General features: G+C 43.3%; 2 protein-coding genes across 5 annotated transcripts in view; one reads left to right on the top strand and one right to left on the bottom strand.

Annotated features, from left to right (window-relative positions):
• Positions 1–3138: 3138 nt before the first annotated feature.
• PIGW (phosphatidylinositol glycan anchor biosynthesis class W) lies at positions 3139–12602 on the bottom strand. Of its 4 annotated transcripts, none has more exons than XM_019493373.2 (3): positions 12556–12602; positions 5812–5887; positions 3139–4834 (listed from the first exon to the last, which is right to left on the bottom strand). In XM_019493373.2, the coding sequence occupies exon 3, from the start codon at positions 4825–4827 to the stop codon at positions 3307–3309; it is 1521 nt and encodes a 506-aa protein (XP_019348918.1). In that variant the 5' UTR covers positions 4828–4834; positions 5812–5887; positions 12556–12602; the 3' UTR covers positions 3139–3306. The 4 variants fall into 4 exon arrangements, with proteins under 4 accessions (XP_019348918.1, XP_019348917.1, XP_019348919.1 ...); XM_019493372.2 differs by lacking the exon at positions 12556–12602 and adding an exon at positions 6686–6773; XM_019493374.2 differs by lacking the exon at positions 12556–12602 and adding an exon at positions 6629–6706.
• MYO19 (myosin XIX) overlaps positions 6781–14857 on the top strand; it is a 26143-nt gene continuing 18066 nt past the window's right edge. The window contains exons 1-5 of the mRNA XM_014608089.3: positions 6781–6867; positions 9381–9514; positions 11868–12012; positions 12860–13008; positions 13552–13665. Of these exons, the coding sequence (XP_014463575.2) occupies positions 9503–9514; positions 11868–12012; positions 12860–13008; positions 13552–13665 (420 nt within the window). The 5' untranslated portion in view covers positions 6781–6867; positions 9381–9502. The remainder of the gene's footprint in view (positions 6868–9380; positions 9515–11867; positions 12013–12859; positions 13009–13551; positions 13666–14857) is intronic.

Below are 14857 nucleotides of genomic sequence, written 5' to 3'. Positions count from 1 at the left end.
ATTTCAGGCTGAAGTGAAACCCTTGAGAATACTACCAGTATTTAAAAAAAAAGAAATACAAGCTGAAATTCTGTACAAGCTGGTGGGTGTTGGGGGGGTGTCTCGAGTCGCAGCATTGCAGAGCACACCGGGTTCAGGTTCTCTCCAGGTCTATTCAGCATACAACCTCATTCATCATTGCAGTCCCTTTTCTGTCTGGCTGCGTAGGACTAAGTGGAATCTCAGCGTAACAAGAGAACAAATACTCCCACCAACGCTTTCCACCCTGAGGACAGCATATAGGAATAATCAAAAGATTGGGAATGACACTGAACGTGCTCAATTTTATATGACGAATTTGCCTGTGGAAGGGCCTGACTGGCATCCCTAAAGAGTAAAGCCATATAGCTAACCACAGAAAAGAAGCAAAATTAACCGAAAGAGGTCAGTTCCCATACTGCCCCACCTGCATGCTTCAAGCTTGATCTGGAGGAACACATACTTACTCCTCTAAGATATTCAGGGCGCGTCTACATGAGACGCTTCGAGCACAGTAGACTAATTCTACTGTGCATTAGCGCAGCGGGCAAAACCCGTGCTAATACGCTAATGAGCAGTAGATTTAATCTGCTGCACATTAACGTCACAAAAAGACTCTCTGCGCTACTGTGCAGTAGTGCCGATGACGGTGCATTAAATTACTGGTCATTACAGATACTAAAGCATAATGCATCATAATTACGGCACATTAATGAATATATAGATGCACCCACAGACATTAAAAACAAGTGCCCAAATATTTTAAGTTGTAAATGGGCATCCTTGAGAAGCTCTTTTGGAAATAACTGACTTTGGTCTTAAAGAGAAGTTACTGGATTTAAAATGTAGCATAAAAGCGTCTTAGTATCAGAACTGATCCTGAAAAGTTAAAGAAAGTGTACAGGAGACATTACTAATATAAGCCAATCCATTCTGCTCTCCCACTCGTTTCTTCTGCCTTCCCCCTTTGCTGCAGCCCTGTGAAAAGCCCATTATTAGGTGGTCAAATTGTGACATCAAAGACAAATTAATCAATTATAATCCTCACCCCTTTGTCTATATTCTCCAGTTACACTGTATATTTGGAACTAAAGAGATAACTCCTCCACTATTCTGCTATTTCTTGCACTCCCTCCAAGTCACTGTCATACTACAGTCCTATCAGGTAAAATACCAGAATAATTAAATTTGACTGTACATTAAATTGAATTTCTGATGCAGATTTTTTCCACGCGTATCAACAGAAGCACAAGATGCATATTACCTCGCTCATCCAAATCTCATCAAAACCAAAGCTGGGAGAAAACAACATTCTCGGTGCTATCTGGTGGCAAGGGTTGTGCTACACCTATTGAAACGCACCTCTTTCCATCTCATACAGAGAACAGCAACTCAAGCTGACTTAATTTATCACTAGTGAGCGGGAGAAAAAAAGCAAGTCTGTTTCTCGTCCACAGCATATTTGTACTTCTCAAGCTCTTAAGACTTGCATTATACTGTCCCACTTACTTGATCAAAGAACTCTAGGGTGCATTACTTTATTGGTAATTTCAGAAAACTGGCTCCATATCTGTAACTAATCATGGACTAAACTTTCTGTATTCCCAACTATGCCTGTTGCCTGAGGCTAGAAGTTGCTACCTTGTTACTGATGATAAGTTATGGGACTTAATTGGCATTCTCACTCGCTCCATAGCAAAGGACTTACTTTTATATAACTTAAAAAATGGGCGACTGACTCATGATTTGCTGTTCTGCCATCTACGGTTTTACTATGAACGGTTCATTGTTGGGACTGTGACATCAGAGAGCGAAGAGCCAATCACACACTACTTATAATGTATTTGCATACTGCAGTCCTATTGGTTTATGTGGCTTAGTTATTGCATCTTTTACATTACAAACCAAAGCTCCAGTTATTCAACTGCTTGCACACCGGCTGCCTTACACATATACAAAGCCAAACGGGCTCTGCCTCGGCATAACAGGCTTCCTCCACCTGACCCTGGTTCATTAAGATACAATTTACATACCGCCTTCTAATTAAAGGATTCTTTTTGCTGCTTTTACAAATATGTCATAATCAGGTAATGCCCATGCTAGCAGGGTTTGTTGCAGGACAAACCTGAGGCCTCAATGCTCCAGAAGTCAGCATTTGTGAACAGTTTTATTTTAATAAAATACTGTGGCTAAGATAATATTCGAGGCCTCTATTTTGGGTGTCCCGTAAACCAGGAATAGTGGGGGTTATCAGTGCCTTTACTATATGCCGTCACGACAGACAATGTTAGGAATTTTTGTCTGGCCAGACAGCCAAGAATATTCTTCTTTAATTCAGAAATTAAAACACATAGATCTACAGTGAGTAATACAATCCTGGACCTTCTCTTGCATTTTAATTTACATGGCCAAAACGTTATACCTCTTCTGAGGCCTATTGATTTAAATAGGGCTGGGACCTTTGTTTTTGTAACAGTTTGAGGCTTGCCAAAGCAACCAGCAAATTTCAACTGTTGGGCCATATCTTTTACTATAGGTCCACTGAGTTGATGGAGTACAGATAAATGGATCCCCAAGTTCAGGAAAACCGCAGAAGAAGAGCCATTTAAAAAAGAAAGAAAGAAAGAGCTTCCATGATTTGTATTGTTTTACATTTTAGCTCCCATTACTAAATGTGTCGGTCCTTAATGTATTTATCCTCCCAACAACTGTGCGAGGCAGGGAAGCAGTACCATCTGCAACTTGCAGAGAGGGAAATAAGGGAAGAAACTTGCCCAAGATAACTCAGGATGATAAATGGGGGAGGGAACATAATTTTTGTGTCTCAAATATTCTTCAAGCACCCAAAACCAGGAGGTGAGATTGTGGTTCCCTCCCCCCAAATATCTGTACCTGTGAATAGTCCTCTTGAACTCACTGAGAAATTCATTGTTCATATGGGTAAAGTTTTATGGGTAAGCATGCTTAAGTGTTTGCAGGAGAAGGTTCTGTATTTATGAACTGTTGATTCATAAATACATCTCAAGATCCAGATATTAAATTATAACACTTGCCAAGTTACCCTGGAGAGAACATTGGGTATACATCATCAATACAGAGTGTATTACAAAGCAACATATCTGCAAGACAATGGCATTTTAATTTTTCCATTAAAAACAAAAAGCCAAAAAAACAGAAACCCACAATTACTCAAGCAGAATCAACAAAACATTTTTAAAAAATCCACATATACATTTTAAACCAGCATGCTTAAGATCAACAATATTAGAATACAAGACGTTTTGATGATCACCACCATTTCAGTATTAGATTTTTCGCATGCAATATATGCATAGTTAAACAGTTAGTAAACATGTACAAGTGTAACACAAATAATGTAACCACAGTACTGCTGTGGATTGTGTCTATCACCATATTCACTATGCCAGTCATAACATTTGCTAACAAGAAAAAGACTAGTTGGTTTTTATTAATAGCAGTAATTATACAAACACTTAGCAGTTTTTCTTCTCTTTTGATAGACGTGGGCTCTGAATCATGCTTTTTATTTGTACTAGGTGGTTGTGAAACATTCCAACAACAAGGCACTCCAGACCCATTTACCAGAAGTTTTGTCAGCACTAAAATAAGATCAGTCACTAAAAATAAAATGAAAAATGTCAGGCCATGGGCAACCACCCAAATGCAGAAAGCCAGATTAGCCAGCCTACGGGATACTAGATCTATATACGTTTGAGTCAAGTGAAGACATATAAAGAGAAGAATAACTGTCAGCAAAAACAAGCATATTACTTCAATCCAGTCTTTGACTAAGGTTCTCTTCTTCAATACATATAACCCCACTTGCACACTGGCCATATAGATGGCTAGGTATCCAAAGAGAGAAAACACCCCCTCTCTGTTAGCATTTAAAAATCCAACTCGTGAATCTCTGCCATCGCTTCCATAAAAAACAAACATCTTCAGAGGCGTAACATCAAGAATAAATTGGTAAAATACCGCAAGAATCACAGCAACAATCCCTGATTTCTGTGCTGGCACTAACGATAAAAGCAACGATGCTGCAATCCTCACAAATGCTAGAGTGAAAAAAAAATTCCAGTGCACCCCATACTCTGATAAATGCTCATGATAATCTACAGCTTTAACGCTGACCAGTCGTCCCAGGCCCAGAAAAACTAATGGCCACACAGCTAAAGACTGCCTTGCCAAATAGGAGAATTTGGCTTGCACTGCACCGGATTTTTGCCTCACTTCAGGACAAACCAGAGCGTTCCCAAAAATAAAAGCTCCCACACCAAAATCCATCACTCCCGTGCCATAGGTCTCAGTTTTAGCGTACCGCCTGGGGTACTGTGGGAAATCCACTGCCAAAATACTGATGGCAGTTAGCAGGTTGACGTACACGCGGAACACGGTTATGGAGGGAACGTATTCTGGGTCTAGGCTCGTCTTCAGAAACTCGCTGATGATCTGTCTACAAGGTGCGCCGACGTATCGATTTCTCCCGTGGTATATTTTAGAAAACAATCCTGCACAGATAAGAACAATGGTAACCGGCACAAAAGGGAGGACAGGGGAAAGAACTGTACAGGAAAGCACAAGAGGAGCTACTAGCACAGTCAAGTCTAGCAGGAGTAGATATTTCCTTGAGCTTAATGGTCTTCCATAGTGCTGGTGATATAAAACCAACAGCAGTCCTCTGCAAGCCACACACAACGGCGCTAGAGTTAATCCTACTGAAATTTCTTGCAGAGTAGTTCCATTTAAGTTACTGATGAAGGCTTCTTTCTGCAGCTTTTGTGACATCCTTCTTCTGGAAATAAAAACTAGAATCAGTTTTGTAGAAGGCAGCGTTTTTCATTGTAGTTCAGCCTCTGCATCGTGTTATACATTTTGAAACATAAGATACAACTGTTACAAACCCATAATAAAACAACAATTAAATGCGAATCACAGATCAACTCTCCCCACCACACCTCTGAACAGGTATTAAAAAAAAAAGAAGTGTTGCAGTGCCATGGGACATATTTTTGCTATCTTGTTAAATTCTTAAATATTCTACAGTAGAGATTAAAAATGATAGGCAACCAGGATCTCAGCAAGCTCTTACGGTTTTGCTTTACTTGACTCATGGTGTTCAAGTTAAGCACGTGTGGACATTTGGATATATCAGCATGGCAAATTTTGTTGCATGCTACCGAGGCAGTGAAAGGCAGTATTTTAAAACACAATCTTTGTCACTGCAAAATCTGCTTTCCTTTAAGATAGCAGATATATGTAAATACTTCCATAGTATTTACTGTTTTATGGGGGAAAATAGTTGCATTAAACCTACTGCAACAGCAGTTAAAAGGGGCAAAAGAGGGTGGCCCACAGAGATTAAATTAACCATTTCAGCCTAGGTAGCAGGATCTACTTGTGCAAACTGTCCACATGGATGCTGCGATATGCTACCCCAGAACAACTTGTAGAACTGAGGCCACCATTACAGAAGCCCCCCAGCATTTGCACTTGCTCGACAGCCTCAACAACGATGAGCACAATAGAAATAGCGATCAAAATCTCCTCTCTCAGTACGGTTGGCACTGCTGAAGCTAGTCTGGTAGGCAGCCCGCTGTGACGATGTGAAACACCTTTCAGCAGGGCCTACGCTGAACATTAGGTGCGCTGGTGGAAGTCAGCACTGCTGCAGTCCTTGTTGCACCGCAGAACACATGGGTTACAACTCATCCCCACCGCCTCTAACAATAATACTGCTCGTTATGGTAAATGGTAACTTGGAAAGCTTACCAACTCCAGACGCCACTTACGGAGAATGATTCCCACGTGCACGAACTCAGGTTAGCAGATAAAAGCCAGCGAACATCTAAGAAAAATGGAATTTAAGGCAGCAAGTCAAAGGGGGTTGCTTTAAGTTTCCATTCATACAGCGATAAAAAGATTCAAGCATCCTCATCACAAATACAATCTTGGGGGATACAGCCACGCACGGCAGCTGCTGCCCTAAAAGTCCTTGGGACTTTCTTTTCTTTTTTTTTTTTAAAAAAAAGAAGAGAAAGTATGGGTGTTATTTTCTCAACCAAGGACATTTCTCCAGCGAATCCTACACTTGACGATTCCCAGGAAAACAAAGTACACTCGTGTGAAGTGCTAGCTGGATCTCCTTCCTGCTCTCCGGGGGGACTACTCATGCACTGCATATCTCCAGAGGCCTTAATTCCCTTAATGCTTAAAAAGCCTCCAGACCCTTTCTGCTGACAAAAGGGAAACAGGCAGAGCCCCCAAATCCACCTCCTCCCGGCGCCTAGGGAGCGCAGAGGAGGAGATGGGCTGCAAGGGGCTAGTCCGACCCCCTAGGCAGCATCCTAAACACCAGCCCGCCCCCCAAAGCATCCCTATGCCTCTCTGTAACCCATCGGCTAATGATTAGATGCTCTCCTAGACAGATTTGTAGGCACTGGGCTTCTCTCCCCAGCCCAGCAGTACCCCCTTGGCTGCAGCAGGCGCTGTCCCAGGACGGGGCAATGCTCCCGCGAAGCGTCCCCGGAGCGGGGTGCTGCACCCGTGCGGAGCCCGAGCATCCCCGCGCGCGGGCCCGGCCTCGCACCGCCTCCTGCTTCCTGCGGAGCAGGGAAGTCACCCCGAGCTCGGTTTCCTTCCGCACATTTTCACCAGCCTGCTTTCCCTTCGCCTGATTCAACACACGCCCTTGCCAAGGCTGCCCCGTCCCCGGGAGCAGCCACGTGTGTCCGCCTCTCCCGATTCAAACTGCAGCCCCCGCCCTGGCTCCTCCTCCCCTTCCCCTTCCCAGCTGTCCTCCCTGCTCCGGGCACGGCTTTGCATCGGGTGAGTCCGGGTTTCTCCTCCTCCTCTCTCCCCCCTGCCCCTGCTCGGGCTGGTGCAACTCCCCTGGAGCCAGGCAGACCCTCCCCAGCCCCTTCTCGCTGCACTTTTTGGGATGAGGAAGGGAAGGGCGAGCCTTTGAGGAGCGGCTCAGCCCTCTTTGTGCCACCCCATCGCTGCTGCCTCCTAATGGGAATGGTTTTTAGCTGAACACTGCCTGCAAGGAGTGTCCAGACCTGTGGCTGTGTGTAGATGGGCCTCGCAGAAGGGCTGGTTTTGTCCTTCGGGGTTTGGCAACAAATCTGGATTTGATCCGTCTTCCGGCTGGGCTGGTTTGAGAAGTCCCCTTCCTTTATGGAAAATAGTGCTGCCTGGGGAAGGTGCTTTCAAAGCCTGCACCGTCATTACGAGAGCAGAGATCATTTCGGTCAAGGTCAAGCTTTGCGCAGGTCGTTTCCAACACACACATGGGAGAAGGCTAATTTTTTAAAAATAAATAAAAGCTACTTCAGTGGCTTTCGAGGAAAGGGGACGAGTAACTTTGAACTCAATGGAAAAGAGGATGGAGGCTATCCAGTTATTTTTTTTATTGCCCATTTCCTCTGTAGTGCCTGCAGCCGAGTCCAGAAAGAAAGGCTATCATTCGGGTTTTGCGCCCAGATGGAAGTGTGGGTAAAGCACGGAGTTGGACCTGTTTCTGTTTTGGTCACAGACTTGCTATGACCTTGGGCAGTCTGTTTGATATCTGTCAACTGGAGCCAATCTCTCTTTCTCTCTCTCTCTCTCTGCTTGACAGCTGACGTCTTAAATCTGTAGCTTGTAGGTTTTTAACAGTGCCGGTGGGAAATAATACCTGCAAAAATTCAGGTGTAGTCAAAACTTAGATGTGATGGCTAAAGTATTCAGAACTCCTGGTAGAGGCAGTATCTTGTATTAGTGCAACTAAATAGCTACAAAAAAAAACTTCTTTATTTGCAAGCTTTCAGGCTCATGCGCTCTTCTTCAGGAAAAGGAGAATGCACAGATTATAACATTTGTCCCAGGTAGAAATGACATTTCATATTGCTCAGGAGAATAGAAAGATGCAATCGGTTTGATGGCTAAAGCATGTCTGTTAGACGTGCATGTGCGTGGGGCTCTCCATCGCCCCAGCCACCTTTGCTGTGCTGACAAAAGCACCAGGATAGATGCAGTTGCACTCAAAAAAACTCTGTTATTCCATATTTTGTTTGGAAAACTGGTTTAAAACTGTACTGATACAGTGGAAACCATATCCACTAGGGGAGTTTATCCCCTTAGGTGTAGATGAGCCTTACTGGCATTGGTATAAATTTCATATTAACCAATGTCATGCTATGCACTGCTTACTGTTTAAAGGATGACTGTTCACCCTTCTGTAATGTGAAGGGAGATGGATATAAGACTGCAAAGAGAGAAACTACTTCCAGTTATGAGAGCTGATTATTTTTAGAATAACAATGAAAAAAAATAGAACCGGATGCTAACACCATTCAAGCAAATGGCAGCACTCTCGCCAACCTACGGAAGCAGGATACAGCCAGGACTGAGCAAGTTTTACCTGTAATATGCAACTTCCATGAGTTACACCCTATCCAGAAATGCAGCTATCACTGATGCTGCCAGACCCACAACATTAACCATCTGGGCTAACAGCATGAAAAGAGATCAACCGCATTTATGTTGGAAATTCCTTTCAATCAAAACATTATTTAAACAAAAAGCAGCAAAGCGACTTGAATTTCGCAATAAAGAGATGCTCAGCGTTCTTTCCTAAACAGCCTGTATCTAAAATATTTTGTTTTCTGTAGTAAGTACCAAAGAGTATCAGGAGATTCGTGTCGGTACAAGTACTACCCTTGTTTCTGAATGTGCTTGCAAAGACAGCAAAACCGTTCATTTAAATGGAAGTAGAATATAACCCCTAGTAATTTACCATCTTTGCTACTGCCTTAATTACAGAGAGCAGAATCCAGCTATTTACCCAGCTTTCGGAGACCAGTGCACAGAATGGATGGCGCACTGAAACGTAGTTCTCTCAATACAGGGCATTTTGGGAGCTGGCATAATAGCATGCAGCTGGCAGGCCCATGTTTGAAGATGGCTGAGAACTGCAGGAACTCCAATAACTTCCTGTTCACTAGCATGTTTGGAAGGAGAGGATTTAAGCTGAGACCTGGTTTAATATAGAAATGGACATGGCCGTACACTGTTCTGGTCATCCAGCTAGATAAAATGCGTTTCAAGTCACCAAACGGTAGCGGCAGACCAACCATTAGTGCAGACATAGAGTTTGGAGCATCAGCCCAACCTCCTTGTTAGATATAGAGATGAGATCTGACGTTGATCGGCAATGCAGTGAAGGCCCGAACTGATTCCTGATATTCCAGAGGTGAAACTTTATCCGAGTTTGGGGAAAGTTGCATAGAACTACACGGTGCACATTGTTCCTCTGAAACAACCAAGGTGTGTGTCTGTGTGTTTTTTCTTTTCCTTAGGCCCTCCAATGAAATACCATTGACTATTTCACCTTCAACAAAATACCATCGACTAAAGGCTGTACCGACGCCTATCCAGTATTCCTGGTTATAGAGCTTTACACACTTTGCAACTGAAAAATATGCCCAAGCAGGTAAAAATCAAAGCCAAAATTGTTTATATGGATTAATTGCATTTTGATGTCATGCAATCATGAGGGGTTTGGATTTGTTTGAGTGTAATTAGAGATAAATGACTGGAAAAAAATATGCTTTCTTTCTCTACCCCAAGATGGTTGTGCAGTTGCTCCACAGGCTTGTCACGGCTATTAGGCAGTACTGGCCCGCTGGTCTTGTTCTGTGCAAGATTGTGATTTGTGTACCTAGATTAGCTTTGTACATGACTGATAAAACAAGACTAGACTACTGGTTTAGTTAGACCTGCACCCATACGTAAAACGGGTTGCAACTAGAGGTACAGGCAGGATGACAGTAAACCTTTGTCACTGGATTTTATACATCGTCCTTAAAGTTGATTTTTTTTTTTTAATTGTATGGGTAAAAATGCACACTTTATTCACAGACCTGAAAGCAATCATGTTCTCCTCTAGCTGTACACGTCACCATATTAAGAATGAAAAGAAATCTAAGTGAATATCAGAAGCTTGAACTAATTGTAGAGGCCAAAAAAAAGCGGCCTGGTTTTCCAGAGCTCATTACAATCAGCTTTCAATGGAGCATGCAACAACTCCACTACTATGAGCACGAAGCAGCAAACAAACAGTACGGCGCAGAGAGGGTGATGCATATTTTTCCAAAGATTGGGCAATTGGCAAGAAACTAGCATTTATTATCAAGGGAGCAGCATTTGGTTTTATGTATAAAAATTCACCATGCCTGTTCATGAAATCACTGGGATTCTCAATGTTCACGCAAGGCAGAATGAAAATTGTGGTTCTGACAACATTTTACTTGACAAATAAGCAAGCTTTTTACCAGCGTGAATGTAACTGCACTGCTGGAAACAATCCACACATATGGCAAGTCAGGAAAGAACAAGCGCTCCAAGTCCGTCTGTCATATGTAAAGAATTATTATTCTCCACTTATTTTTTTCAGAGCCATTTGCATGAACAGGGGTTTATAGGATGCAGTTTACCCATTTGCCAGTTGAACTCAGCAGCATTCGTATTTTATGCACTAATGAATTTTAGCAGCTTGTCATTGCAAACAAAATTTAACATTGTTATGTTTCAAAACTTAGTTAACTGGTACCTATAATTGTGGATCTCTGCTATGACATGTAAATTAGTGGAGTTATGCTAGAGCAGGGGTTCCCAAACTATACTACGTGTACTCGTGGGGGTACGCAAGACATCTCTGGGGGGGAATGTCGGAGAAATTGCCTAACGGCAGATTTCGTTTTCACTGTAATAGTAATTGGAATTTAAGGGGTTAAAATATCAAATGTATGCTGGTAGGGGGACGCGGGCAGCTGGTGGATCTGGAAGGGGGTACGCGACAAGAAAAAGTTTGGATCCTCTACCTCGAGGAAGAGAGGCGGTAGTTGTTGGACAGGAAGGGAACAGAAACCAGCAAGTGGAATACAAAAGGCAGCACTGCCCTTCTCCCCACCCCTCTGCAATACCCCTCCTAAAAAAAAGGCACCTGAAGCCTGTCTTTGCTGGCTGGGCTTTCCATGACGTACGCATAATAAACAAGTGCCCTTCCAACTGGTGTTTTCAAGGACTCTGGAGCCCAGAGGCTAAGATTAAAGTTACACGGAGTGGGCCAATTCTAGTTTATTGTAAGCAAAACAAAGTGTTAAAACCTCTCCGTTCATCTCCCCAGGTAGGTGCATGCATGCACAAACACACATGCTTTGCAAAACCACACTCATGGATCATAATCTCTGGCTCCAGAAATGCAAGTCCCTACCGGGTAATCTAAATCTGGGGCCCTCCATCAGCCTGAGCTGTCAAATGTACGCACAGTCTTTGCCTCAGCCATTAGGGCCCCCAGAGCCCATCTCCTCTGCCTCTCCCAGCTACCATGTCGAGTGTGTGACATTTAGAGGATATGACGTCTTTGGGTCAAGGACTGTTGTGCAAGTAGATCTGTACTTAAAGATACTCAAAGTTGCCAAAACTGGGAACCGTTCTTCTCAAGACACATTGATTCCAGGTGTCAGTCTCTTGCAGTAAGAACTACTAGGGATAAATTCAGCCTCTAAAGGACATCTGTAGTTTACCGTCTCTCATACATCAAACCACATGCCTGCTCAAATATGTCTGCATACTACAGCATGGCTTTCTACTAGGTACAGATTTTTTTAACCTCACTTGGCGGTGGACAAGCCAGTCACACTCAAATGTACTGAATTAAGATTTTTGCTAGGGCTGAACTTAAATTTGCTGCATCTGGGACAATAACCAGTAACTGCAAGGTAGAAGTCCAGTCCTGCATTCAGTCGTTCACCAGTGTTTTATCTTTTATCTGTGCTTTCCAGATAAATGGCCAAAAAAAAGGTTCTGTCATCCCAAATGATCTCAGTGACTCCTTTGAAGAAGAAGTTAAAGCTTTTCTGAGTGATGAAGATACACTACATCTCTTTGATGACCTTACCAAAGTTAATCCTGTGACCACCACAACAGGTAAGTACATAGAGCCAGAGGCACCTTTTGTAGTATTGCTTCCTTTTATATGCCAAATTTCCCCGATAACTGTCAACATAATGCGGTCAGCTATTGTGATCACATTAATACTATGGGGAAATTACAGTTCAGGATCCAAAGCCTATTAAAGTCAATGGAAGGATTCCTACCGACTTCGGATCCGTCCTTAAAACTTGGTTTCATCAATATCCTTGAGCGTCTCATGGCGTTAGCAAGCAAGAACTAGGAACTAAATGGAGAACTTGCAACCTGAGCCATTGGTTCAAGGGCATCTGGGCTCGGTAGTACTTGGAAGCTACTGTGGTCTCCTTGGAAAAAAAACTGTGGCCTCAGCCCAGTTTGTGCACACAGATTTCCTTATCTCAAGGCACCACACAAACTACAGAGTTTCCTTGCCACACCACTCTTAGTAGAAAAGCCAAGTATTAAACTCAGACTTGGAAACAAAGCTTCTCCCGTAACTGTAGAGCTGGACTACGTTGAGGAAGAGCGGTGGGACTACATGGAGAAAAGTCTCCCTACCTTTTCTTGCTCCATGAATGAATAGACGACTCCACGTGTGGAACCTCTCACGGGGGAGTGAGAAAGAAATAAAATAGTTAATTGGTGATCTCTTAAGTTTTTAAAACAGCAAGTCAAGAAACAGCATATTGATACCGAAATTCTCTTATTGGAACACTTCCTCCTCAACTGAAAGCTATTTATTAAATCAGTTGGTATAATAGGCAGAAAGGTAACATGTTTGGAGATTTTCTGTTACAACTACAGAAGTAAAAAAAAAAAAATGCTGTGTTCAATAAATAGTAATCAAATGTTTGCTTTTCAGTTCTGAAATGTCTCCAAGCAAGATACGCAGGGAACGTGTTCTACACCAGTGCTGGCTGCAGTCTTGTGGCTGTAAATCCATTTCAACCCATCTCTTCCCTCTATTCTCCCGAGCTTATGAGGGAGTATCATGCCGCGCTTCGCCCTCAGGTACGAGTGCATTTGAAGCCGCTGTTCTTCTACATCTACAAAGTGATACAAGCCATAAAGTTTTCCCACTCTGCACTGATAAAGAAAGCCTGCATTGTCAGAACCACTTCTGGCAGCACAGCTGGCTGTATCTAGTAGAGTGGTGGTGCTGGATTTGTTTTTACCTATGTGAGGGAGGTTTTTTCCTTGTGTGTGACAGGTTCCCTCTCATATTTGGATGAGCTTCTGTCAGCGTTTTTAGTTTTATAAAGGTAAAATAATTGTAGGTAAAAGGAAAGACTTGATTGATATTTTTGTACTCAAATCAATTAGGGGAGAAGATAGTAAATTCCAGTGACTAAGCACAAGGCTTGGAGCCAAAGCCTCCTAAGTTCCCGTTCTTGTTGTCTGACCTTGAGCAGGCTACACAAGGTTTGTGCCTCTTTCCCAGGCCTACGTTATATGTCCCTAACTTCTGCAGAGCTAAGGATAAATGACAGACTTTTGGGTGGTTAAAGCAGTAGCTGTCTTCTCCAACGGTGCATATGTTCTGTTAATTCCTAGGAGTTGAAACCTCACATCTTTGCTGTGGCTGAACAGACCTACCGAAACGTCCAAAGCCAGATAGAACCCGTGAACCAGTCTATAATTGTCAGTGGAGAAAGTGGTGCAGGGAAGGTAAGGGCGTGACTCTTTCCCTCCCTGCCTTTTATAACCCGGTTATTAACTTCTACATCGCTAGGATGTTTTGAGACTTCAGTGGGGCACAAAGCATTTCAGCTAGCCTCAGATCAAGAGGGGGGGAAAAAAAATCCCATCACGAAAATCACTATATAAAGCAACTAATAACCTTAAGCTGTTATAGTAATTTTGGTGGGATAATACAATATTGTGCAATGACATGAGACTCAAAAAGGCTGCACTCAGTAAAATTCCTGCTAGGACCCTATCTGCAGTTCTTGGTAGAGTAAAACTCCACTTAGTAAACAGGAATTGTACTCAAGTTAATGATTGCTGAACCTGGCCGGCCAGGACTAGGTGTGGGTCTTGCTGCAAATATAAATGCCCACAAGACTAGTGGTAGTTCAGCTCCTAATTTTGGTTCCCATTCATCAACCCACCCGTTTGCAGCAGAGCACTTAAGCATGGGCTTAACTGGAGGCACAAAGTGCTTGCTGACTTGGGGTCTTAATGACTCACAGTCAGTCCATCTTAATATGACTGTCTGTTTACTCAGCAATGTTTATGAAAAGCTTTATCCCATAAGACCCCAATTCAGCAAAGCACTTAAAGTGCCATGCAGAGAGCTCCCATAAGCCAGAACCAGAAGCAATGTAGCAGCTCGAGCCTGGGTTATCTCTGCAGCATACTTCTGTACATTATATAGATATATCCATGCACGTGTATTTTAAATGTCATTGATTGCAATGATGCTTACGCACACCTTTAAAAGTTCTTCGCTGAATCAAGGCCAGAAAATGGAAATGACTGGTTTCTTCGAGGGGTGCACCAATAAAGACTTTTTGGGCCAAAACTGATGGCCAATTATTAACGAGCCATATTGGCCAATCCGATTGCCGATATGCAGCCTTGCAGCTTGGAGAGCAGCATCTGGCTGGTAAGTCTGTTGTGGGGGGGAGAGGTGGGGAGAGGGAAGGGGAGCGGGGGGCAGATAGAGGCCCCCGTGGTGAGGGAGGGAGTGGGGCTCACCACAGGAGCCTCAATCTGCCCCCCTTTCCCCACACCCCTTCCCTCTCTCCACCCCTTCCCCTGCAACAGACTTACTAGCTGGCCGCTGCTCTCCAAGCTGTCAGGCTGGCCATGTGCATGCTGTGGCTATGTGCAGGCACCCAGCATTTAATCGGCAACA

This window comes from Alligator mississippiensis, chromosome 14 (assembly GCF_030867095.1).
Source record: "Alligator mississippiensis isolate rAllMis1 chromosome 14, rAllMis1, whole genome shotgun sequence".
Taxonomy (NCBI): domain Eukaryota; kingdom Metazoa; phylum Chordata; order Crocodylia; family Alligatoridae; genus Alligator; species Alligator mississippiensis.
The sequence above is the reverse complement of the archived record's forward strand: the minus strand, read 5'-3'. Positions and strand labels throughout refer to the sequence as shown.

Coding starts and splice junctions, on each gene's coding strand:
- PIGW (XM_019493373.2), bottom strand. CDS start 4,827: ATGTCACAAAAGCTGCAGAAAGAAGCCTTCATCAGTAACTTAAATGGA.